This window comes from Triticum dicoccoides, chromosome 7A, assembly GCF_002162155.2.
Source record: "Triticum dicoccoides isolate Atlit2015 ecotype Zavitan chromosome 7A, WEW_v2.0, whole genome shotgun sequence".
Classification (NCBI taxonomy): Eukaryota; Viridiplantae; Streptophyta; class Magnoliopsida; order Poales; family Poaceae; genus Triticum; species Triticum dicoccoides.
This window is the reverse complement of record NC_041392.1, coordinates 90770305-90795680: the sequence shown is the minus strand read 5'-3', so window position 1 is coordinate 90795680 and position 25376 is coordinate 90770305. Positions and strand designations below refer to the sequence as shown.

The window sequence follows — 25376 nt, the reverse complement described above, 5'->3', positions numbered from 1 at the left end:
TTCACAGGGGGGGGGGCCATGATTTGTTTTGCCGTGCCTCTTCACAAGGGGAACCCATGATTTGTTTTGTCGAGTCCCTTTTGTAGTGTAGTGAGAATATGTCGGTTTTAATTGCTATATCTCGTTGTTTGCAGTATGCCTTGTTTATTTCAGTTGTTCACAATGTGATGCTCTATATGTGCACTTATTTACTGTGCAGTACATTTCATCAATCCAGTTTTAAACATACCGATAGGAATGCATATATTTGCTTGCTGTTAAGCCTGTTATAGCTAGCATATGCCTCTTTTAAAGTTTTTTGATTATTCGGTTGTTGGTAGTTAGCATATGTCCAGTTTCAAATGCTATCTTTGGTTGTTCGTAGTATTCCTTGTTTATTCCAATTATTCACAACGTGATGTTCCATATGTGAAAGTATGAACTGTGCAGTTCAATTTCATCACTACCAGTTTCAACAATACCACTATGAATGACTGCATTTGGTTGCTGCATCTTGTAGTTAACACGCATTTCCATTTTTATTTAACAATAACCAGTGTACTTAGACCGGCACAATACCAGTTTGAATGACTATGTTTGCTTGTTGTTAAATGCTAGGCTTGTTGCAGTTAACACACATTTCCACTTGTTTTGCTTTACTAGCGTGGTTAAACCTGCACACTGAAGCTATCTTTTGGAGATTATTTTGTCTGCCATGGATAATTTTGGTTGATGTTTAGCCTGTTGTGCTTAACATGCTTCTCGATGTACCTACACGGGACAATTTTAGGAATGACTGTTGTTTTCCATCGAGATTAGTTTCATACCATGGCTTATATATGCTAACTGTTTAGGATATCGGTAGCTAGTACCATATAGACCGGGGGCTGATAAGGGACTAATCGGTGAATCGGATTTTAACTGGATATATCTGCAAGCCATTTATTGTTAGGTTAACTAGGGCCATATGTAATATATCTGAGGCTACATAGCAACATGCACTGTACTTAATGTCTAAATATGCAATCCTAGGCTACATAGCAACAAGGAAGAGTGTTACATTAATGTTTTGATGATGTCTAGATATACATAGAAGAGCAATAGCAGTAGCAACAACAACAACACAATCCTGTTTTGATACTCAACTTAGCTAGAGGTTAGACTTAGTTTCTAGCTCACGACTAACCCTGAACTAACTTCATCCAAAGAGTTGTTTGGATGACAGGGTTAGATTGACAATAAATGCACTAGGAGAACTGGTTCCAATTAGCACCTCTTGGGTCGGATAGTTTTTTTGGGTGGGTTATAGATGCAACTAGATCAAGCTAGCCCTCATATTTAGATATACTTTAGGGTTATTTGAGCCCGAACTAGCTCAAACTAACTGTAACCCATGGATACAACAGCAGTTAATCAGCCGATAATTTGTAAGAATGCATTAAACTCCTTCTAGCCCATAATATAAGATGTTAATTCATCTAATATGTGAGTATATTGGATGTTATAAAATATTATAAAAGTGTTGTACTACATCATTGTGCAATTGTTATTTAGCTTCTAATATTAACTTGGTGCTTTTAGGTACATATGTCATTGATAAAGATCCGCGCTTCGACCCTTTTTGCGTATGGGGCAATGAGATATCGATGAACCAGGATCAAGTGAGGAAGCTGATAAAGATTGTTAGTGAAATGGGTCCAAAGATGGCAATTAAACTATTTGTTTACACTTTATCCAAAACAACAGCGAACTGCAGGATGGTAAGTAAGAAGTCTGCAGCCTTCTTTTTACTGCCCATAATGAGTTGTGAGATGACAATGTCTGAATCTTTTTCCTTTGCAGTGGTTGCCAAAGCAGTTTATTCAAGACTAACTCTCAAACTACATGATTAGTGGGCATGCAAAGGTTAAAGTATTTCTACCAGAACACGGTGATTATCTAGATGTTTTCACGAAGACTGTGAAGGATGGGCGGTCGGCCATCACAAGGGATTGGACTAGAGTCGTGCGTGCCTTCTGCATAGAGGAGGGCATAATATGGGCATTTCGCTTCACCTTGTTCAGCAACCAGAATGTATTTCGCCTCTTTCTTTACCGTCTTTAATAATACAAGTATACAACTGTGGTTCATCATTCTTTATTTGGTTCTTATATAATTCTTGAACATATGTACCTATGAATCGAATAACGCATTAGTTGTTTGAACCTGATGGATATGAATAAAGCTGTAGCATCCATTCAAATTCAAATCCAATACAATTTGAAATAGCAGTAATTAAATTATGGTGAAATTACGATCTCCAAGTCGTTATGGCACACACGGTTGGTAAAATACAAACGTTTGTGATATACACCATAATTCGAGATGGTTCACAGAGAGGAAACATGTGCATGAAGGTGACGCCTCGACAGTGGAGTCGTCGTAGGGGTAGCGATGGGGCACTGAGAAGGGAGGAGGTGGGGAGGGCTCCGAGGATGTGTCGGTGCGTGGGAAGGATCCGCCGACGACGAGATTCAGATCGAGCAGGGTGACGAGATTCGTTAGTGTTTTTTAACCTGGTTAATTTTCGTAGGTTTATTTTTGTAGATTTTTTTGCACACGGTTTTTTCTGGATCGACTGGACGATTCCCGCCTAGACCTCGTGGGGGCATTGTTAGTGTTTTTTGTCGAGGGGCTGGTTACCTGCGGGAAGGTGGGAGGTGGGATCGAGGACGAAAAAAACCGTCTTTAGTGGGACGAAAATTGACCGGCGGAGACTACCAACTGCTCCATTAGAAGTAGAGATTCATATTTTCCACGTCTTTTGATTTCATTTTTTTTCCTTTTTCACGTTTTTTATACTTTCAAAAATATTCTTAATATATATACATATACTACCTTACATATTTAAAAAAAATATTAATCCAACATTTGAAGAAGTTAAGCGTGTATAAAAATAATGTTTCTTATGTATACCAACAATGTATATAAAAATATATATTATGTATTAAAACAATATTGATCGTATCTAGAAAAGTGTTAACCAAGCATTTGACAAAAAATACCTATTTGTTTATAAAAAATAATCATATATTATCAAAATGTTAAACATGTATAAAAAATGTTCCTGATGTATAACAAAATTTCACAATGTGTGTGAACAAAAAAGTCATCGAACAAAAAAGTCTTAAAAAGTGTTAATCATCTATTTCAAACATAATAGAGATGTACAAAAAATGTTCCTGGTGCATAGGAAAAATGTAGAACGTTTATTGAAAAAACTGAACATAAAAACATAGAAATTAATAAAATGTTGATTGTGTATAAATTTTTATTTCTATTCATATATTTCCAAAATCTAAAACATAAATTAAAACAGTACTCCTAATATATAACAAAAAGTACAATGTGCATAGAAAAAGTAGTCATAAAAATATTATTTTTTGAAAAATGCTAAAGGTCTACAAAAAATGTCCCTCATGTATATGGAAATTATAATCGTGTATTAAAAATCTGAACATTAGAACATGTTTTTCTAAATGTTGATCTTGTATAAAAAAGTTAGTCATAAATTTTAAAAGTATTAAGAATGTATTAAAAAATATTCCTAATATATTCAATGCGCATGAAAAAAGTAGTCAACAAGCAAATAAACTTTTTTGAAAATGTTTTAAACCAATCATAAAAAATGTTCTTGATGCATACATAAAATGTACAATATAGGTGTGCAAAAAATATAGACATGTGTGGAAGAGAAAAAGAATAAAAAGCGGTGAAAACCGAAGAAACAGTAGAAAGAAACAAAAGAAACACATCAGAAACGAAGAAAAACGTAAAACCCGATTGTTTTAAGGGGTTTGGGTTGAAGATACATATCTCCTTTGGTTGGGCCCATTACCCATTGGGAAGAGGAGGAAGCCCGACTGGGCCAGCCCATTGGGCGGCGTCACATTACGCGGTATTATGGGCCGAAAAGAATCGCAAAAATGTGCGGCGCACTAGCGAGGAATCGAACTGGTGCCCCTGGTGAAGGGAGAGCTCCTGTTCGCCGCCCGCGAGCGGCAGAGGGTTGAGCCTTCGCTGAAACGAGCGCGCGTACGGGCCGGCCCATTCGCAACGCCGAAGGAAATATCAAGAAAAATAAAAACGGGGATATGGAGTCGAACCGATTACCTCAATTGCGACAGCAGCAAGCAACACCAGTCGAACTAGCAACCATTGATAGCTCAACTGCAGCGTTAACTTCAAAGTAGTACTTAGTACAGAGGCAGATCCGGTTTTATTTCTCCATTTCCTATAGAAAATGTGAATAAATTTTCTTAAAAGATGAAAAATGTTTGAAAATTGTGAACAAATTTCAAACGTGAACAATTTTTTTGGAAAAGTGAAAAAAAATTAAAAACATGAGCACAAATTTGAAATTCCGAACAGTTATTGAAACTTTTTATATAGGATGAACAAGTTTTCTATAGACATTGAACATTTTGGTAATATATGTTGAACAATATTTAAATACACATCAGCCATTTTTCATATACGCTGAACAATATTTAAATACACATTGAACACTTTGTGATATACGATGAAAAATATTTAAATACACAGTAAACATTTTTGGGATATATGCTGAACAATATTTAAATACACATTGAACATTTTGTGATATACGATGAACAATATTTACACAGTGAACAATTTTGGCATATACGCTGAACAATCTTTAAATACATATTGAACATTTTTTGATATACAATGAACAATATATAAATACACAGTGAACATTTTTGGATATACGTTGAACAATTTTGAAATACACATTGAATAATTTATAAAAAGTACAATGAACATTATTTTAGTATACAGAAAACATTTTCTTAAATGTATGACGAACATTTTTGTAAATACACGTGTGAGCTCTTTGTATAATACACAGAAAAGAGAAGAAAACGAAAAAAAACAAAAAACTGAAAGAATAAACCAAAGAAAAGCAAATCTGAAAAAGAAAAAAATCGGAACAAAAACTGGTAGAGAAACCAAACCTGGAAGAGAGAAAAGCCCACAAAAGCAGAGTAAAGAAAAATCTAAACAGAAAACGAAAGAAGAAAACTAGAGAAAGAAAACCAAAAGAAATGCAGCAGATATCGTACGAAACAGAAGCGAGCTGCCCCCGAACAGCGAACGAAAAAGAACCCCGCACGTGAAACCCGAAGTGGGTCGGCCCAACTGATACCGCACGTGAGCGTCGCGGCTTCCTTTTGACGCCTGCGGGCGTCAAATAGGATCCGCCTGGTGAAGGTGTGTGTGTTCCTAGCCAGTGGAGCAGCGTTGTAGATTGTAAAGCAACACATACCTTAAAGAACGAACCACAGTCGCAGATTCGGATTGCGCTACTGTAGTAAAACAGAATCAATTACTATAGTGAATATTTTTTTGAAACAGATTGAGAAAAATTTGAAAATCTTTAATTTTTTATAAAAGCGTATATTTCTACAAGTATGAATATGAATATATTCTGAATTTATTAAAAAATTCAAAAACATACACGTATTTTGGTTTAGAAAGTTCAAACATTTCTTAAAAATGTGAACTTTTTTAAATTCGGAACAATTTTTGAAAATGAGAAAAGTTTTTGAATTTGTGAACAAAAATCTGAAAAATAGAACATTGTATGAATTTACGAACAAAAAATTGAAACCAAGAACATTTTTTTAAATACAAACATTGTTTTAAATGTGTGTAAAAAATTGAAATTCCTAGTCATTTTTTATTCGTGAACAAATTTTTTAAACAATAAAAAAACTAAAATTTATGAACATTTTTTGAATTTGTGAACAAATTGAAAACAAGAATAATATTTGAAATTTGAAGGTTTGAACTAATCTCGGTACAAAATCGTGATACTTATTTTGGATTGGAGGGTGTAATTTTTTTTAAAAAAGTGAAATGTAAAAGAAAGAAAAAGGAAAAGGAAAACAAAAACAGAAAGAAAAATAATGCAATTTTTTTAAAAAATTTCCTTTTTAAAATATGAAATATATTGAAATTTGAATAGTATTTGAAATTCTTGAACATTTTCTCAAATAAAAGTTATAAAAAATAAAAACAAACAGAAATAGAAAAAAGAAAAATGAAAAGTGAAGGGAAAACGGTTCAGGAACCTTCTAGAAGGTTCTCAAAACCGGTAAAAACTGGCTAGGAACCTTCTAGAATGTTCCATCCCCGGTTCGTTCTAATTCTATTGTATACGCAAATGGGCCCGCCCATCCCCGGTTCGCTTGGTTCCCCTCTTTTGCGAAGCCCCGTCATTTTGACGCATGGAGCGTCATACATAAGTTTTTTCTCTCGAACCCCTCCTGCCATAGAAAACCTGCCGCTGCCACTGACCGAGACAACAAGCGCCGCCGCCGTCGCCGCCGCCGCTGCGCCTGCTCATGTCGTCGCCGCTCCTGCCGAACGCTCTCTTCGCCGCGCCGTCTTCGAGGAGACTCTCCCCACCCCCGCGGCGCGCCCTCACCTCAGGCTGTCACTTCCGCGTGACCCTGTTCGGTTAATCCCCTCACCAAAGGGATTGAAGGGGATTTTGACTTGCAAGGGATTTAATCCCTTCCAAACCTCTTCAAACCCTGCCTAACCGAACAAGCCCTGTATTCTCCATCCCACAGGATCCCCTCACGTCTCTGTTTGGTTCATCCATCATGGTAGTTGTGATGGTAAACTGTTATTGTGAATAAGTTCTGTTCTAATGCTATTGTTCCTGTTGAAACTAGGAGTGGTACTGCACGTGTTTGCCGTCATGATCATTCTAACAAAATGCATAATTTTTTGCCTCAGGTTCCAGTGATTCTCACTTATAAGTTATAAAGGTTCGACGTATGGCGCTAACCTGATTGCGCAAGCAGGTCCGATCTCTGCACACGCACCCTCCCCTTTTTAATTCAATTAGATAAATATCGTATTCGATACCAAGGCGGCAATTTCAAGCCTAGTCCATTTCAATAATTACAGGTTCTAGACCCGGGAAAAAATAGACATATTCCTCAATTAACACAAAAGTACAATTCCAATCGAAACTTAAGAAACTACAACCAAAATTTAAGAAACAAGAACCGGAACTTAAGTTCCGATTGTTGATGTTTTATAAATTCGAAAGGGCCAGACATATATATATTATAAAGAAAGTAATCCAGCTCATTGATTCCTACCACTTAATCTTAATTTTGTATCTTCCTGGAGAGGGAACTCCGGGAATACTAATTCCAGTTTTGTTATAGTTTTTTTTTCTTGGCCTGAGCAGCGACTCTGTATTGGCTTTTGTTATAGCTTTTTTTCTATTTTGTTGAACTGCCTTCCTTTCAGGGAACACCTTTGTATCCTAAAATTGATGTTATGCTATGGGACTCAGAGAAGTTTGCCCTTGACTGAAAGAGGTTTGTCATGTTGATTGTTTTTGTAGATCTTCACTTTTCTGCACAAAAGTAGACCATGTTTTTGATTTATATTATCTAATGAAACCAAATGTTGTGTCCCTGAGAAACCAACTTCATATTTTATGACAGACTTACCATTTGCTCCTCTTAGGCTGTGCTTGAATATTTTCTTAGGAGGGAAATGCTCCCCTTGGTATTTCTTTAGCCATTTCGTTTGTATAAGTTTTTGGGCTTACTGATCCTTCTGGCATTTTTTCAGTTGACGAAGATAATGGATGGGATTTAGGATTCTTGAATCATCTGAAGCCAAACCTGCGAAGAGCTCACGGCTGGAGAAAATAGTTGCTCCGGTACTGAAATCATGTCGATTTAGATTCGTCTATTGAAGTTTTATTTCGATTTACCTTTTCTTTTAACTATTATGTCTGTTATATCTGAAATCTGTTTTGTCTCTCCCCACTTGTATATCTTGCTATCTTGGGATCGGCATGGATCTTTTCTAAATTGAGAATAAGGTTCTATTAGCTGCTGGTGCAGTTTGGTGCTTAAGATCTTAGCATTACCAACTTATTTTTGAGAACCTGGAAAAAATGCGCACTGAATGTCTTAGTTGGCCTGTGAAATTAGATGGTTCTTGTGACTCCGGTCTGATTATTTTTAATTACCATTTGTGCAATAAGTTTCAGTGTAAGATTAGCTATTTACATAGGAATGGAGCTAGTCCTTTTCAGTCCTTTCCCTGCTATGAAATTAGATGGTTCTTGTGAGCCATGTGGTTTCTTTGGTTTTATAGACTTTTAGGTAACATCTGTCAAATAAGTTTTTGTGTAAGATTAGCTATTCTGTAGTTCAAAAAGGCGCTCTCACCTAGGCGTGCTTAAGCGCTGGGCGTTGGCAGCCCCAGGCTCTCAAAAAAGCGGCCGGCGAGAAATCAGTCTTTTCTGGTGAGGAATCAATCTCCCAGCGAGGATTCATCCTCCGTGACAAGGGTTCAACCACTCTGACAACAAGTCGACTGATTCCGGCGAGGGATTGAGATTCTCTGGCTGGTTCTCATCGGCGCAGCAAGGGAGAAAGGAGAGGAAGAGGCAGCATCGGTGCAGCAAAGGGAGACAGGAAGAGGCAGCGCATAAGCGAGTTGGGTGCGAGTAGGTCCCAAAACGTATAGTTAACGCCCAACGCCTTTTTGAACCTTGGCAACTGACTTAGTGTCTTTTTCAATCATTTCCCTGCTGTACTAATTAAGGTTTTATGAATTTTACATCTTCGACAGGAGGCTAACAGTAACAATGATTCGAAAGCACCAGTTTCTATGCGCATTGTGATGTCTTCATTGGGTATTTCTGGTTTCTTCTCCAATGTTATGACCGGGCAGACTTATGCCCGTAGGAGGCCCACCGGGCAGATTTAGTTAGGGGCTTGGCCCACAAGTTATCTTATTTTTTAGCATCGTGGTTATATATACTAGCTGTAAGACTATTTTTGAGATTAAGCAATAAGAAGAATTCTATTGCCCGGCTCCCAGAGGAGCCGGACCCTAAACCCTAGCCGCCCCCTCTCTCAACCGCCGCCTCCCTCCTTCCACCTCGTAACGGCGCCTGCGGGTCGGCCGCCGAGCCCTCGCCCATGTCCACTCCCGTCCTTCCCCTACAACCTGAGGAGCAGGTCCGGTAGGACCCTGGGTTCTACCAATTTGGTATCCAGAGACTCGGGTTCGATCACGTCTTCATCAACACCCATGCCGCCGCTGCCCGTCGTCACCACTGCCCCGATGACCACCGTCGGGGCCCCCACGCTGCCGGGCCCGATCACCACCGCGGGTTCCCCATCGCTGCCGGCCCCAGTCACCTCCGCGCCGCCGACGACCACCGTCTTCACGCCGAAACAGGTCACTAGCATATTGCGGGATCTCGTGACGTCCGTCCAGGGACTCTACCTGTACCTAGCAGGGCCGTAAGCACCGCCTCCGGCTGCGCCGATCGCCGCCTACGGCCACCCCGCGCTACCGTGGCCGTCCCAAGGCATGCCTGCAAGCGGCGGGCCACCGCTGCTGCCGTTCCAGGCGGGGCACCCCAGCGGCCTGCCACCGCCGCTGCTGCAGCATCATCAGCCTCCAGCCGCGGCTCCTCTATGGCCGCAGTGGCCAACTCCGCCCCCCGCAGCACCCATCGCGCCTTCCCACCCTCCACCACAGACGCTGCAACCACCGGCGCCACCTCTGCCCAGCTCGGGGGCGTCCTCGCCGGTCGGCCTGCCGATCCATCAGGTCCGGTTCCCGCCCTTCCCGTCGCCACTACCAACTTGGCGGCTGGATCTTCGCCATCACCGGTCTACACCACGGCTCCAGAACAGACGACCCCGTTCCCGCAGTTCGACGGGCCATTCGGCTCCGCGGGTCACTACCCGGACTACTCCGACCAGGCACCACCCGCCTCGCTGTTCCGCACCTCCGAGCCAGTTCGACACGGCGCTCCGACCCAGACACCGCCGCGGTTCGCCAAAATCGACTTCGCCACATATGACGGCACGGAGGACCCCCTCAACTGGCTCAACCAGTGCGACCAGTTCTTTCACGGGCAGCGCACCCTCGCACCGGAGCGTACCTTGGTCGCCTCTTACCACCTCCGTGGCGTGGCACAGACATGGTATTACGCCCTCGGGCAGGACGAGGGCCGCATGCCCCCTTGGGAGCGCTTCCGCGAGCTCTGCCTCCTTCGCTTTGGGCCTCCGATCCTCGGGAGCTGCCTGGCGGAGCTCGGCTGCCTTCCCTTCACCTCCACGGTGCAGGACTTCGTTGACCGTTTCCAGGCCCTGGCGTGCCACGCGTCGGGCGTGACGATGCAGCAGCGGGCCGACCTCTTCGTCGGTGGACTTCCGGATCACATCCGCGTGGACGTAGAGCTTCGTGGACCGCAAGATCTCCAGACGGCCATGTATTACGCCCGCCTTCGAGTGTCGCGCCCAGGCCATGCAGCGGGCAGCCCCGGCTCGCGGAGGCCGACAGGCCGCCTGGCAGCCCCCTGCGCCGGGCCGGCCACCCCCGGCCGCCCCGACGACTACCACCCCGGCCGTGACGCGGCCCTTCCGTCGTCTCTCTCCGGCGGAGCAGATGGAGCGGCGGCGCCAGGGCCTCTGCTATAACTGCGATGAGCTCCATACGCCGAGCCATGTCTGCTCGTGCCTCTTCTACTTGGAGACGGCCGACTACATCAAGGAGGACGCCCTGGTCGACGGGGCCGACGCACTGCCGCACCCAGCGACTGCTGAGGTCGCACCCGCGGCCGCCCCGGCGACGACACTCGTGGTCGCCCATACCGGTTCAACACTCCCCTTGATGGGTGGTAGACATCTATCATCCCCATCTTGTCACACGCCAAGTTACAGTCCTTTGTTCCCAGTCCCTTTGCCAAGCAGTCTGCAAAGTGCTGCCCAGAGCTGACATGTGTAAGGCTGATGATCCCAGCATCAAGTTTCTCTTTAATGAAGAAGCGATCAATTTCCACATGCTTCGTCCTATCATGTTGAACTGAGTTATTAGCAATGGCTATAGCTGACTGGTTGTCACACCACACCCTCAAGGGTCCCTTCCTCAGAAGTTTCAACTCGCACAGTAGGTGCTTCACCCAGAGCATATCACACAACCCTTGAGATAATGCTCTATACTCAGCTTCTGCTGTTGATCTAGACACAACAGTCTGTATCTTGCTTCTCCATGACACCAAATTTCCTCCCACAAACACACAGTAGCCTGAAGTTGATCTTCTATCATCTTGACAACTAGCCCAATCAGAGTCACTATAGCGATCCACCTCAAGAGGTCCACTCTTCGCAAACCACAATCCTTTTCCCGGAGTCCCCTTCAAGTATCCCAGGATTCTGTGAACAATATCAAGATGTCCACTTCTTGGTTCATGCTCAGAACCGCCACGGTGTACGTAATGTCAGGCTTGTATGACACAAGTACAATAACCTCCCAACCAGCTTCTGATAATCTTCCTTATTCACTAGCTCACCTGATTGTGCTCACTTGATGATTTTGTTCAATCGGAGTAGGGGCTGCACGACATCCCATCATGCCCATGTCACTCAAGAGATCCAAGGTGTATTTTCGTTGGCACAAAGATATTCCCTTCTCTGTCCGAGCCAGTTCTATGCCAAGGAAGTATGTTAGATTGCCCAAGTCTTTTACCTCAAACTCCTTGCATAGACAACCCTTCAATCTCTATTTCCTCATCATCTCCAGTGATGATAATGTCATCCACATAAACAACAAGAATGGTGATCTTCGTTTCAGAGTGCCTGTAGAACATTGTGTGGTCACCGTTACACTGACCATACCCCATGCCACGGACAACACGTCTGAACCTATCAAACCATGCCCTCGGTGATTGCTTCAGTCCATACAAGGATTTCTTCAGCCTGTATACCTTCCCCATGGTCTCTGAAGTACCAAAACCTGGTGGTATCTCCATGTACACTTCTTCCTGCAACTCACCATGCAAGAAGGCATTCTTGACATCTAATTGATGCAATTTCCACCCAAAGTTTGCAGCACAGGAGACCAATATCCTTACTGTGTTCATCTTTGCCACGGGAGCAAACGTCTCATCGTAGTCAATTCCATAAGTTTGACTATATCCTCTGGCGACCAATCTGGCCTTATACTGTTCCACCTTCTCTTCGGGATTCTACTTCACTTTATAGATCCACTTACAACTCACCGCTTTCTTTTCTGCTGGCAATGTGGTTAGCACCCACGTCTTGTTTTTTCCCAATGCTTCCAACTCCTCTATCATCGCTACATGCCACTTCGGATCTTGCTTTGTGGCCCTCCATTCTTTTGGGATTGACACAGTTTGAAGAGACGCAACAAAAACTCTAATAGGAAGGAGACAAAGCCTCATAAGACACATAATTTTCCAGTGTCATGATCATCAAAAACCTCCGGTGGTAAAGCCTTTTGTGTTGCTTCACGTGTCCCCTTTCACAACGCAATAGGCAGTTCCACTGTGTCAGATGAGCTTGCACCACTGCCTTGCTGCTCCCCCTGCACTTGTGGTTGCCATCGAGAATATACCAGACGAGTGTCAGATGAGTCATGCACTTGTGGCACTTGTGGTTGTCGTCGAGAGTATACTAGGGGAGTCTTCTCCATCGATCTCGAATAGGGAGTTGGAGATTACCAATCTGAATGGAACCCACTGGTGGCTGGACTTGAACCTGCACATCACCATCAGTGAGAGTACCAACTGGAATTGTACCCACAATTGGCTGGACTTGAACCCGCACATCATCATCAGTGTTGGTGTCCACAGAACCCTCCTGAGTGCGAGATACAACCTTCTCCCCCTCTTGACCATTCTGCACAGAGTGTGAATGGTCAAGCCCTTGAAACAACACACTTAGATCTGTGGGGTCACCATAGAATGGCTCAGACTCCCTGAAGGTGACATCCATACTGACAAACCTATGCTTCTCAGAGGGACACCAACATGTATACCCCTATTGACTAGAAGAATAGCCCAGAAAAATACACTTCACTGCTTGCGGATCAAGTTTCCCAACAGAAGGATGATGATCACGAACAAAACAAGTACTGCCAAACAACTTTGGGGGAACAACAAACTTAGTTTCTCCATATACTAGCTCACACGGCGATTTCATGCCTAGTATTCTTGATGATGTCCGGTTGATCAGGTATGTGGCTGTCATAACTGCTTCACTCCACCAGAACTTGGGCACATTCATTGTAAACATCAATGACCGAGCAACCTCAAGAATATGTCGATTCTTCCTTTCTGCCACTCCATTCTGAGGAGGGGTGTCTAGGCATGATGTTTAATGAAGAATACCTTGATCAGACAAGAAGGCCCCAAAGGTGTTGTTCACATACTATGTACCATTGTCAGTCCTGATCACCTGCACCTGCACCTGAAATTGATTCTTCACGAAGGCATGGAAATTCTGAAAACAGCTAAACACCTCATCTGTGTGACGCATCAAATAAAGCCAAGTCATACGAGAATAGCAATCAATGAATGTAACAAAGTACTTCATTCCGTTCATTGACACAACTGGGAAAGTCCATACACCCGAATGAATCAACACAAAAGGGGATATGCTTCTAAGTCCCTTACTCACATATAAGGCTCTTGTGTGTTTGGCATATTCGCAAGCATCACATGCCAACTTGCCCTTGCCTATCCCACACATAACATCCGGAAAGATTCTACTCATCTTATCAAAAGATATATGCCCCATCTACAGTGATGGATCATCGCCTCCTTCTCCTTGTCCTCCATGGTCGCAGCACACACCAAGTCCGGCTGCACCTCCTGGTCCATGTACCAGAGCCCCCTACGCCTGGTGCCAGTCCCAACCATCTGCCTCGTCTGTCACTCCTGAATCACGCAACCGAATTTGTTAAGGATCACACGACAGTCTATGTCATCAATGAGAGCACTGAAAGATACCAAATTGACAGGAAAAGCTGGCACATGTAAAACTGAGGATAGGGAGATGGTTGGAGTGCACTTTACTGTACCAACCCCTATGACATGTTTTGTGCCATCAACCGTTTGTATAGTGCCCGTGTGAGAAGGGGGATGCTTATTGTAAGACTCGAACACACAGAATTTACTAGCAACATGCTTAGATGCTCCAGAGTCAAGAACCCACTCTGGAGTGCTTTCATTAGTAGCAAGAGATGCTCTTTCCGAATTACCTTCATCAGTGGAGGCCTAGTGAGCAAAGTGACCATAGGCTACATCATTGCCTTTTGACGTCCCCATGTCTCCTGCAACAGCCATGTGAGCTCTCTGACCCCTCGAGTGTCCCGAGTAGCCACCTCTCCCCTAGAAGCCTGACCCCCTAAGGTCTGTGAGTATCCACCTCTACCTCTAGCACTCCTGCCTCTGCCAGTTCCCCCTCTGTTGTATCCCCTGCCTCTGCCATGAGTTGGACATTCCCTCTTCCAGTGTCCTACCTCCCCACAGATATGACATTTGTTGGGATCTCCCCACTCCATGCGCTCAGCGACTGCAAATGTCGAAGCTGGCACAACCTTCACGTTTGCATGCTCAAGAGTAGGCGCACCTCCTCTTGAGTCATCACTGCAATAGCCTCGGCAATGGTAGGCAGACTAGGTTGGTGCAGCAGAGAAGCCTTCATGCCATCAAAGCAACCTTTGCAGCCAGCCAAAAGTTTCAGCACACGTCTGTGTGCCATCCATTTGTGCCCTGACTCGATTGAAGCCGCATCATAGAGTTCCAAAGGGTCGCGGTTATCCTGGTCAGCCCACGGAGCCTGCAGTTCTGCCACGTATGCCATCACTGACATGTCATCATCTTGGCGCAGCAACCTAATCTTGTCCTCAATCTGAGCAATGAGCATGACATTGCCCTTGCCAGAGTACTGGGTGGACAGAATCTTCCATATCTCAGCAGGTGTGGATAGTCCCTCCACGGAGCGTCCAATGGAGGGCACCATGGAGTTCAACAACCACACCATAAGTACAGAGTGGATGGCCGTCCACCTCTTTCCCTTTGCACTACACTTGTTCCTGGTTCTGCAACGATGCCCAACAAATGTCCATCAAGCTCCTTCTGCTCCACAGCCCACAAAGCCCTCCTGGACCAACTTAAATAATTTGTCGCCCCCTCTAGCTTCATGTCCAGGGGCGGCATTTTGAGTTTCTGAGACACTTCCTGTCAGGGAACGATGGCCATAGAGTTGGACTCTGCGAGGATCTTCGCGAGCTTCTCGAAAGCCTCACCAACAACATTTGGTTCAGCCATCGTTGGTCGGGATAAACAGCAGCAGTAGCCCTCAGAATAACACACTCCAGTTACTCAACAGTAGCAGCTCTCAACGACGGCAACCACACCGCAGCAAGTCCCCAAAAGAAAATTTGGATCCACAGCCTCACGAGCAAGCTGCAGAGACAAATAGCAACAGCAGACACAACAGCGGTCCAGCTCGAGCACTTCCTAATCCAAATCGAGCTCCCATAGAGTCGCACCTCCTCTGCCGCGCTGCCACAGCACCGTCAGCCGCCTCTGCTCCTAGCTCCGTCGTCGCCGGCCACGCAGCTCCCGCGTCGTGCCATCACGTCACAGCACCGCCGCCTCTCGCGCACGCGCACGGCTGCGCCCGCAGCCGCCTCTCCCCGCCTGGCCCTGCCTGGGTCCCGCCACCTCGCTAGCGAGTGACTACGCCGCCGCCGCCTGGTCTGATACCATGTTGGTACGGGAGGGAAGTACCTTCAGACAGGATTCCTTCTCGTGTCTGGTGGCTCGCGTGGTACACTGTGTGGCAGCTCGCACGGGGCAGAGGAGAAGCACCTCTTCTAGGTCAGATCCACTCATGGGCTTGGGCCCAACAAACATATCAAGATGGGCTAGGGTCCATACTGGTTCAACAGTGGGCAGCTACTTGAGCTAGTCGTTCTTGGAAGGGTTGAAGAACCGGCTGACAAGGAGAGCTCATAATGGAAGAAGTGGAGTGTCACCAGCTCCCTGGCCTAGATATTGAACTCCATGATTCTAGGCTTTGCAGTGTCTGTTGAGGCATTGCCAAATGCTTCTACTGTGTGGAGTATGCTTGTCCACGAGGTATTCCGGTAAGGGAAACCTGATGCTCATGTCTTGAATTGAAGACAAGATCCATGTTGTTCGTCAAGGTGAAGAACCATGCTGGTGTATGTGAATAAGCTGCAACACCTTTGAGCAGATCTGGATCAGTGTGATCCCCTTGAGCTTCCACATGCAGAGTCCATGGAGATTAGTGTGATCCCCTTGAGTTTCCACATGCGGAGTCCATGGAGATTGACAGGAAGTGGGTTCAGCACAGGCGTGTGATGCAGTTTCTAAAAGGCCTAGATCAAGCTTTTGAGAGTAGGCATGTTGCGCTGCTAGATGAGCCGACGTTTGTGTCTCTTGATGAGGCCATTGTTGTGATGTCCCAAGAAGAGGCACGCCTGCAGTCAAGAGATGGAAATGAATATGTTTATAGAGTGGCTAACCCGCGAGGTTTTGGGGAGTTCCTGCAGAAGAGACATAGGCCGAGGGTAGTGTTGGCAGTAGCAGCCGAGGTGGTTGGAATGGGAGTGGTGGTTCTTGGAATGCTCCCAAGGCAAATGTAGCTGCTTCAGCTGAAGGAAAGCAACTTGCAGGAGGGCAGGAGACTACTACTAGCTATGCCAACTTTGTCGATACAAATGAAGGTAACATTGAACACACATCAATAGCAGACCATAAAATAAACTCTAAATGGTGCTTGACTCTGGAGCATCACAACATGTTGCAGGAGACTTTTAATGAGTTTAAACCTTATGTTCCACACTCTCTCGCACATCAGAAAAACATTCACATAGCAGATAGGACAGCCCAACTCATCACAGGTGTTGGGATAGTTAGTTGCACACCGAATATTGGATTATCCTCAGTGTTGCATATGCTAGCTTTTCCCATGAACTTAGTGTCCTTGAGTGCTTTGGTTGACCAAATTGATTGCCGAATAATTCTTGACAAGGTTGAGTTCTTGATCCATGAGATCGGCGGGCAGGAGTCTTTGGAACTGGAACAAGGTGTAGGGGGTTGTGGTACATGAAGCGCAACATGATGGACCGGGACGCAATGGGCATGCTAGCTGTTGTTGCTGAGGATAAGGAGACTAGAGACTTAATCCATCACTGTAGGATGGGACATGTGTCTTTTGGTAAAGTGTCTCAAGTATTTCCTGATGTAATGAGTGGTGTGTTAGGTTATTGGCCATTGGGCGTTTCCAGTGACTTTAGTCCCACCTCGGTTACGGGAGGAGGCTAGAACCACCTTATAAGGGAGAGAGCCACAGTCCCTTCAAGCTAGTCTTTTGGGATGTGATGGGCTCTCTGCTTGTAGTCGTGGGCCAGAGACACTAACAGGGCATGGACAAGAGCAAGCTGCACCGTGATGCGTGTGAGTTTGCTAAACATGAGAACCTCATATGTGAGTAAGGGGATTGGGAGCATATTTCCTTTTGTGTTAATCCACTCTGATGTATGTAGTACTTCGTTATGTTCATTGATTGCCATTCGCGGATGACTTGGATCTATCTTCTGAAACATAAAGATGAAGTGTTTCAATGTTTTTTATGCACTTGTTCAGACTCAATTTAATGTGAAAATTCAAGCACTCAGACCCGACAACGGCATCGAGTATGTTAACAAGTACTCCCTCTGTAAACTAATATAAGAGCGTTTAGATCACTATTTTAGTATTCTAAACGCTCTTATATTAGTTTACGGAGGGAGTAGGATGCAAATTTGGAACCTTTAGGGTACCCTCCGACCCTACTTAGTTCAACCAAATGAATTAAAGTTTCAAAATTGAGGTGATTCTGAATTTTTTTAGTTCATTTAGTTGAACAAAAGGGGGTCACAGGGTACCCTCAAGGTTTCAAATTCGCATGCCTATTAACAAGGTAATTGGTGCTTTCATGTTGGACAAGGGCATCCTGCATCAAACATCTTGTCCGAACACACCTCAGAATGGGATGGCACGGAGGAAAAGTCGCCACCTGCTAGAGGTGGCCCGGGCATTGATGTTCACCATGAATGTGCCCAGGTTCTTGTGGAGTGAAGCTGTCATGATGGTCACCTTCTTGATCAACCACAAGCCATCCCGGGTCACATGTATGAAATCAAGGTGTGAGTTGGTTTTCACAGAAAATAAATTTCCAGACCCCCCCAAGGTGTTCTGTTGCACTTGGTTTGTTCGTGATCATAGGCCATCAGTAAACAAATTGGATCATCGGGAAGTCAAGTGTATCTTTATTGGGTATTCTTCAGGACAAAGAGGATATAAATGCTGGAGTCCGTCTGTGAGGCGGACATTTGTGAGCATGGATGTTACGTTCCGTGAATCGGAACCTTTTTATGGTGAGAAAACTGATCTAAATGTCTTGTTTGAAGAACTAGACTAATGTCCCCAACCGGAAATTGGTCAAGAGGGGGGAGAGTAGTAGCACACATATGCGAATGATGCAATAGTCACCTTTAGCAACATGCGGCTCATTAGTAACTCTTGTGGTGCATGTAATACAAGCATTAGCTTCCACCGGTGATGTAGTTACACCGGCTCAGACTGGTAGTGTGACGAGGTGGACAGCAGGACAACAGAGCAAGGTGAACAACTAAAGGTGTATTCACGGAAGCGTGCACCAGCTCAGATTGGTAGTGTGCCAAGGTGGACAACAGAGCAAGAGAAGGAGCTAAAGGTGTATTCACGGAAGCAAGGTGGTGGGGTTGCACATCAGGGAGCAACTAGATCAGCCACTGACGGAACAACAGGGTAGTACTCATGTGATTTCCATCTCCTCTAACGCGGACTAGGCTGAAGGGTCAATTAAGGGGAAAATTGCATTGAGAACTATTCGAGCAACAACAGGGATACCAGAGAAATGGTATAGGTTTGATGACAATGATATTGGAAAGTATGTCTCCTATGAAGCATTATCTTCATCCCACAAAACATTTGTTGCTTCTCCTCAATCTGTGTCAATTCCGACTGACTGGAAGAAGGCAAAGGACTCAAAGTGGCGACTGGCCATGGTGGAAGAGCTGGAGGCTCTGTGTAAGAACAAGACATGGGTACTAACATCCCTTCCAACAGGAAAGAAGGCATAGCTGCAAGTGGGTATACACTGTGAAGTAGAATGTAGAAGGGCATGTTGAAAGGCGAGGAGGTACAACCAAGACATTGACTACGATGAGACCTTTGCTCCAGTAACAAACATGAACACCACGAGGATTCTGATCTCATATGCAGCCGACTAAGAATATACTGGAATAATCGGGGAGGCGTGAACTGATTAAGAATCCTGTCAGGGAGGAGTACATCACATCTAGCTTACAAAATGTGACATTCCAGCATTCCCATCTAAAAGAGGAATGGTGTGAACCGACATGACTAGACCCACTCCCACCCCCACCCACCCCGTTGTCGTTGTGTTCTACTCCCCTCCTAAAAAGTCTCACTGCTCCCTTAACCCTCGATGCTCCCTCAACACTAGCCGCTTCCCTCAAGCCTTGCCACAAACTTCCCATTCTCTACTTTCTTTCTCTACCTCTGACACGACCTCCACTCTCTTAGTTTTACTCTGGCGGTGCTACGTAGGTCCACTCATCACTGTGGTTATGAGCACAAGGTGGACAACCACATAACAAATCATCGATAATCAAATTCATGAGTAAGCACTTGGCGGATCAACTCATTGATGATCAGAACTTTGAGTCCATGGTGGCTAATTCCATGGCGGATCAGCTCGTTGATGACCATATTATGGATTTAATGGAGGACACCACCTCTAGTTTTTGTGACAATTACAATCTTGGTGAGTTCACTCCTCTTTTCTGCTGGTTTGTCTGTACAGTCTTTTGTGGAATATGGCAATGATCTATCATGGAGGTGGTGAAGAGTAAAATCGATGATGAAACTTAGGGGAATTGGTCATCGGAGTAGGTTTTTTTCCTACCATGAGAACACCAACTCATCCCAATTCTCATGTAATTTGGGTTGCCATTCGTTATTTGAATATTTTTATGTGTAAAGATCATGGCATGCCTTCATCCATTTTTGATCATGCAAATTTTGTTTCCCTTTCTTCCCTTATATGTAGAGAAAATGCAACTAGGAGGCAACCCCTTGATCAATTATGGTGAGTTCTTGTGTTCTACTCACCACAACCACCGCTCCGGAGGTGTGTGGGGGGGGGGGAGTGAACCGTGTTTCCCTTCCCACAAGTGAATACAGGTAGGGTTAGGTTTTAGTGTCCGGCATGAGGGCAATGAGGGTGTTTAATATTCTTTTATCGTTTCTTCCTCGCCATGGTTAAATTGAAGATTTGGTGGCCTTTGTTGGCTCGTTATCCGCTCAGGGTAGCGAGATTCGTTTTTTTGTTTGTGGATGGAGGTTGTTGCTTCTCGGAGGCAAGTTGTCGAGATGAGATCGACGATGGCTTTGTTACAGGGGTGGTTGTCCGAAGTGTTAAGCTTCATGCACTAGCCAACGCAACCAAAAGTCTGAACTGATGGAAAGGTGTAGGCACCCACATATGCACTTCAACACCCCCTCTCACATGTGATGCGGGAACTAAGTGAATAGAGTCAGAGGTATGGCTCAAGGCCTATATGTGGACGCAGAGGGGGCAACAACAATTTTTGGATAAATTGCGAAAGCCAGGACTTGAACTCAAGACCTTAGGCTCTGATACCATGTTAAGCTTCATGCACTAGCCAATGTAACCAAAAGTCCAAACTGATGGAAAGGGATAGGCAATCTACATATACACTTCAACACAAAGTTGGTTGATATAGCGTTCTTCCATAATATCGTGGCGAGATCCATGTGGTGGATCCAGACCTAGGTCAACACGGGGTTGTCCCACTGCCAATGTGACTCAATTCTTGCGATGAGCCTATTATTCGACTCTCAATTAGTCTTCGATGATGGCACTTAGTTCTTGCATTGATGGAGGTTTGGCTTCTCAAATGAACACCTTGATGGTGACTAAGGTTGGCAGTAACCATGGCCTTGGTGTGTGCAAGAGCCACTTAGCGCCTAATATTAATTTTCTATTCTGTGGGTTCTTTCCTACACAAATTCCAATGACTTCTCGCGGTCTCTAGCAGTTTTCGATGCATTTTATCCAAGCCTTGTTGATATGAGGATGCACGATTACTACGAAAAATGTGATTAGGTAAAACCTAAACCATCTAATGTATAACATCGGCTCGAGTGCACGGTAACCACACCCCTCTAACCTATCCCTCACATAATGTAAATCCAAACATGGCCAACTTGAAAAGATAACCATTGGTGGACTCCAACAGTGCCCATGAAAGTCCAAGGATGGCATAGCTATTAATCAAAAATCTAAAGGTGGCATAGTAATTAGTCAAAATCCAAAGATGGCATAACTATTAATCAAAAATCCAAAGATGGCATAGCAATCAATGAAAATCCATATTTGGATTTTCATTTATTTTTTGCCATCTTTGGGTTTTCATTTAATGATTTGCCATCTTTGGATTTGTATTTATTACTATGCTATCCATCTTTGGGTTATCATTTATTGTTTGCCATATTCGGATTTTCTTTTATTTTTTGCCATCTTTGGGTTTTCATTTAATGATTTGCCCATAAAACAAAATATCCACGACAATTTTAGATCCCAAAGTAAATATATTTTTACTAAAAATGCAGTCACCCCCTTCATTGTAGGATAGTCACCACCACAAAATGGTGAAAGGACAACTGTAAATAGCTCATGTAAATTCCATGTATTTTTGGGGTCCTCTATGAAATTTTGACCCGCCCTTTCCCTATAAAAGCTCTGGATTTGTTCATATGTTTGGTACTGAGTTGTCGAGAAAAAATTGAAGGGGGGAGTTTTCTGGTTGTTGTTGTTGTGTCGAGAGGTGAAAGGGAAGGAGGGGCCATGTCGGAGGCAGCGGGTGAGGCGGCATATGGCGCGGACATGCCCGAGAGCCCGCTTCATCCTCAGCCACAACCCATCGTTGGTGCCCGCCTGGACGACGCCCACGAAGGTAACGCTTCCTATTCTGCACCGCACTCATCGTGTCCCACGGCCAACAACGGTGTTGTGCATGTGCCTGCCATGAGCGCGAGCTTTGAGCCACCCAAGCAGAAGCGCGGCCGCCCGCGGAAGTACACCCCAGATGGTACCAAGCCGCCAGCTATCTTCCCGGCACCATATCCTATTGGTGTTGTCGCTTCCCCGACACCTGTTCTACCCCCGGGCTTCACGTTGGGATTGTGGGGCGTAGGCGTCGTGAGGCCCCAGGCACCACTGCCGTCGCCATTACCGCCACCACCCTTTGAGAATTCAAAACAACGGGCCAAGAAGAAGAGGGTATGGCCGCCGAGGTCCACAACCAGCAAGAAGCAGCGGGAGTTGGCAGTAGCAGGTATATAGCATTCTTTCTTGCCTCTGTTAGTCAACGCATGTAGAGTAGCGAAAAGAGCAAAAGTGCATAGATGGATATGATTGTTAGATGGTATTCTAGTCCTGATAATTATATGTAGTAACGACCACCGCAAAATGACCAGAGGCAGCAGTCCTGCCCAACTCAACTGGCCTAACTCTCACCTTTTAGGAATGCTAGAAAAAAATATGACCTTTCTCGCTAGTTAGTCTAAAGTATTACTGCTAAGGTGTCAGTACTTATACCTGGTATTCTTAATGTTAGCATATTGGTTTGTACATTATATCAAGCATGGAATTATTTATCTATGTTGGACATTCAGTAAGAGTTGCCACATGTTAGACATGGAAACTAAGCTTTCGTTGGGATTCCTCGCAGAAGTATTCGTGGTGCTTTGGAATTATATTTCTAGGATGTTAGTTCAGTCATGTACTATTTATAGGCTCATGCTCATCAGTGCTATAATCAGTTTGCCAACATCACAATATATTTCCCAATGGTTTATAATTTGAAACGGATCTCTTCTTTTTCCGGCAGAGCCAGATGCGACTGGATTCGTTCCTCAGGTCATCACAATCCAAGGTGGAGAGGTAAATTTTCCTACTCTTATGATGCTCCTAGAGACATTGCAGTGATCTATTAATATTTTATCATAGTATCTGGATACTACTGGATATCAGGGTATCTAATTGAAGTGGTGGTTCCTTTTAGAAAAATATGATTTTTGTGTGTGGATATATTTAGTGTTAAATATTAAAAATATTTAGTGAAGTTGCCCCTACTTAACGTTATGTGAGCTGTACATATATATTTTCACTTGCACTTCATATGTTTGTTAAAACTTACAATAAATATTGCTTCTTTTTCCTGGCCATATAGAAACTCCTGCTTAGTATGATTATGTGTATGTGTTGTCTGCTTCTGCAAGAAATAATTGTATTTTCTCATGTCTATGTATTTCAACATATTCAAAAGTTGTTTCATCGACTCCACATGTGCACGAGGCGTTCAGTAATAAGTTGGAGCTTCAGTATGATGAACATGAATGCAATTATGAAGTTAGGCCATTTATTAAATTCTCATAGATATCCAGACAAGATTAGTTTTCATTTTTTTGTTACTTGTGATATGAGTGTATTCTTTAATACTGGTGAAATTCATCTGTTCGGTTGTTCCATTTATTTAATGTATTCCCGATTCAATGGCCAAGTTTTCTTTCTTGATTCTTCTAGCACATTTTTTTAACCGGTTATATCTATATCCATCGTACATTATTTTGAAGAGAACTTGGTGGTGTCCCTCACATTTCCTGTTTTTAAATATCTTTCCCATCTTTTCCATAGGTTATCTATTACTACTACTTATGCATGTATCATTCTAAAATTCTAATAAGGAATCCATGGTTTCAGGATGTAGCAGCGAAAGTCATCTCCTATTGTGGGAATGGGTGGGCAGTTTGTATCCTGTCTGCCGAGGGCGCTGTACGCAATGTGACACTGAAGCAACCAGCTTCTTCCTGTGGAACTGTTATTTATGAGGTTTGCTTTATTGTTTTTGCTTGGAATCTGTACACTGGAAATCCCTTTTTGGTGGTATGCTTTACAAATTATACTTCAGCTCCAACCAAATTAAGAGAATGGTAAAGCAAAATGAAATGTGAAGTAGTAGTAGTTAAAGAAATTGCCTAATTGTATCCATTATCAACGTTTTGTAGTTCTGGTCTTCCAAATAAATGTCGTTGTTTGGCCTCTAGAGATGCTGCTAATCCAATGCTAAACAATATCTAATTCCTTGCATTCAATATGCAGGGCTATTTTGACATTGTCTCTTTGTCTGGCGTGTATCTGCTGTCAAAAAGTAATGGACTGAGCACTCTAAAAGGTGGATTCAGTATTTCGCTTGTTGGTCATGATGGCTCTCTCTTCGGCGGTGGGTTAGCAGGACCTCTGATTGCAGCTTCACCTGTTCAGGTTACCATCTTTCACTTGGATTAACATGCTTCTAAACGACCAACTAAGAACTTTATTCCATATACGTCAATTAGCTCCCACTCTATCTTCCTCTGTTTGTTGAAGTAGTTAAAGGCTATGTGTGCTTCCTAAGTCTGGAAAACTATATGGAACAAAAGTGTGCTGCCATACGATATACATTGTACACATATTAATATCCCTATGTAAAATCAGTATTTGCTTCTTTTTATATGTACTAGCTTCTTAGGGAAATGGCATGGTTTTACGAAAATACACATCTATTGCAAGTGAGAACCTTGTGCGTCCTCTTAATGCTTTGCATTTTGTTGCGCTGATGCGCAGGTGGTCTTTGGAAGGTTTGCCGCTGATGAAAAAGAGGAGATCAAACAGGATGTGGCCAGTGGAAGGTTTGCAGCTGATGAAAAAGAGGAGATCAAACAGGATGTGGCCAGTGGAAGGTTTGCAGCTGATGAAAAAGAGGAGATCAAACAGGATGTGGCCAGTGGAAGGTTTGCCGCTGATGAAAAAGAGGAGATCAAACAGGATGTGGCCAGTGGAAGGTTTGCAGCTGATGAAAAAGAGGAGATCAAACAGGATGTGGCCAGTGGAACTCCAGGTGCTACTGCACCGACTGCTGCCCCGAATGAAACCTCCAGTGGCCCAGGAAGCCCATCAAACTAGAGTCCGGCTTGCACATTCAACACAGATTTCCTATTTCCAGATGCCAGTCAGCTTAAATTCCTAGCTTTTCGCTCCTAGCTCCAAATGCTTATTTTTCCCTACTATTTCCAGACGCTTAGCTTTCTGCTCGTACTTGTTGAACTTTTCAGTCTCGTTATATGTTGTATGGCCCATGCGTGTGGTCAAGTTATGTTTTTGAACCTGAATGATGCTTCGTGATATTATAGTTAATGAAACATTTCATGGTCATATTGCGCACATCTGATCAGTGAAAACGTAATGCCATTCTCGAGGGTAACCTGCTACTCTTGGTCCTCACCCCACAACTTTCATCGATTCCCAGCTCCAGTTTTG

The 25376-nt window shown here is 44.0% G+C and overlaps 1 protein-coding gene across 3 annotated transcripts; it reads left to right on the top strand.

Moving 5' to 3' along the window:
- Positions 1 to 6296: 6296 nt before the first annotated feature.
- LOC119329437 (AT-hook motif nuclear-localized protein 2-like) lies at positions 6297 to 25271 on the top strand. 3 transcript variants are annotated; one of them, XM_037602484.1, is made up of 10 exons: positions 6297 to 6668; positions 6790 to 6857; positions 7315 to 7385; positions 7645 to 7735; positions 21842 to 22353; positions 22909 to 22961; positions 23781 to 23909; positions 24180 to 24341; positions 24684 to 24850; positions 24902 to 25271. In XM_037602484.1, the coding sequence occupies exons 5-10, from the start codon at positions 21864 to 21866 to the stop codon at positions 25020 to 25022; spliced, it is 1122 nt and encodes a 373-aa protein (XP_037458381.1). In that variant the 5' UTR covers positions 6297 to 6668; positions 6790 to 6857; positions 7315 to 7385; positions 7645 to 7735; positions 21842 to 21863; the 3' UTR covers positions 25023 to 25271. The 3 variants fall into 3 exon arrangements, with proteins under 3 accessions (XP_037458381.1, XP_037458380.1, XP_037458379.1); XM_037602483.1 differs by having other exon boundaries at positions 6298 to 6668; positions 21851 to 22353; positions 24684 to 25271; XM_037602482.1 differs by having other exon boundaries at positions 6298 to 6668; positions 24684 to 25271.
- Positions 25272 to 25376: the final 105 nt, after the last annotated feature.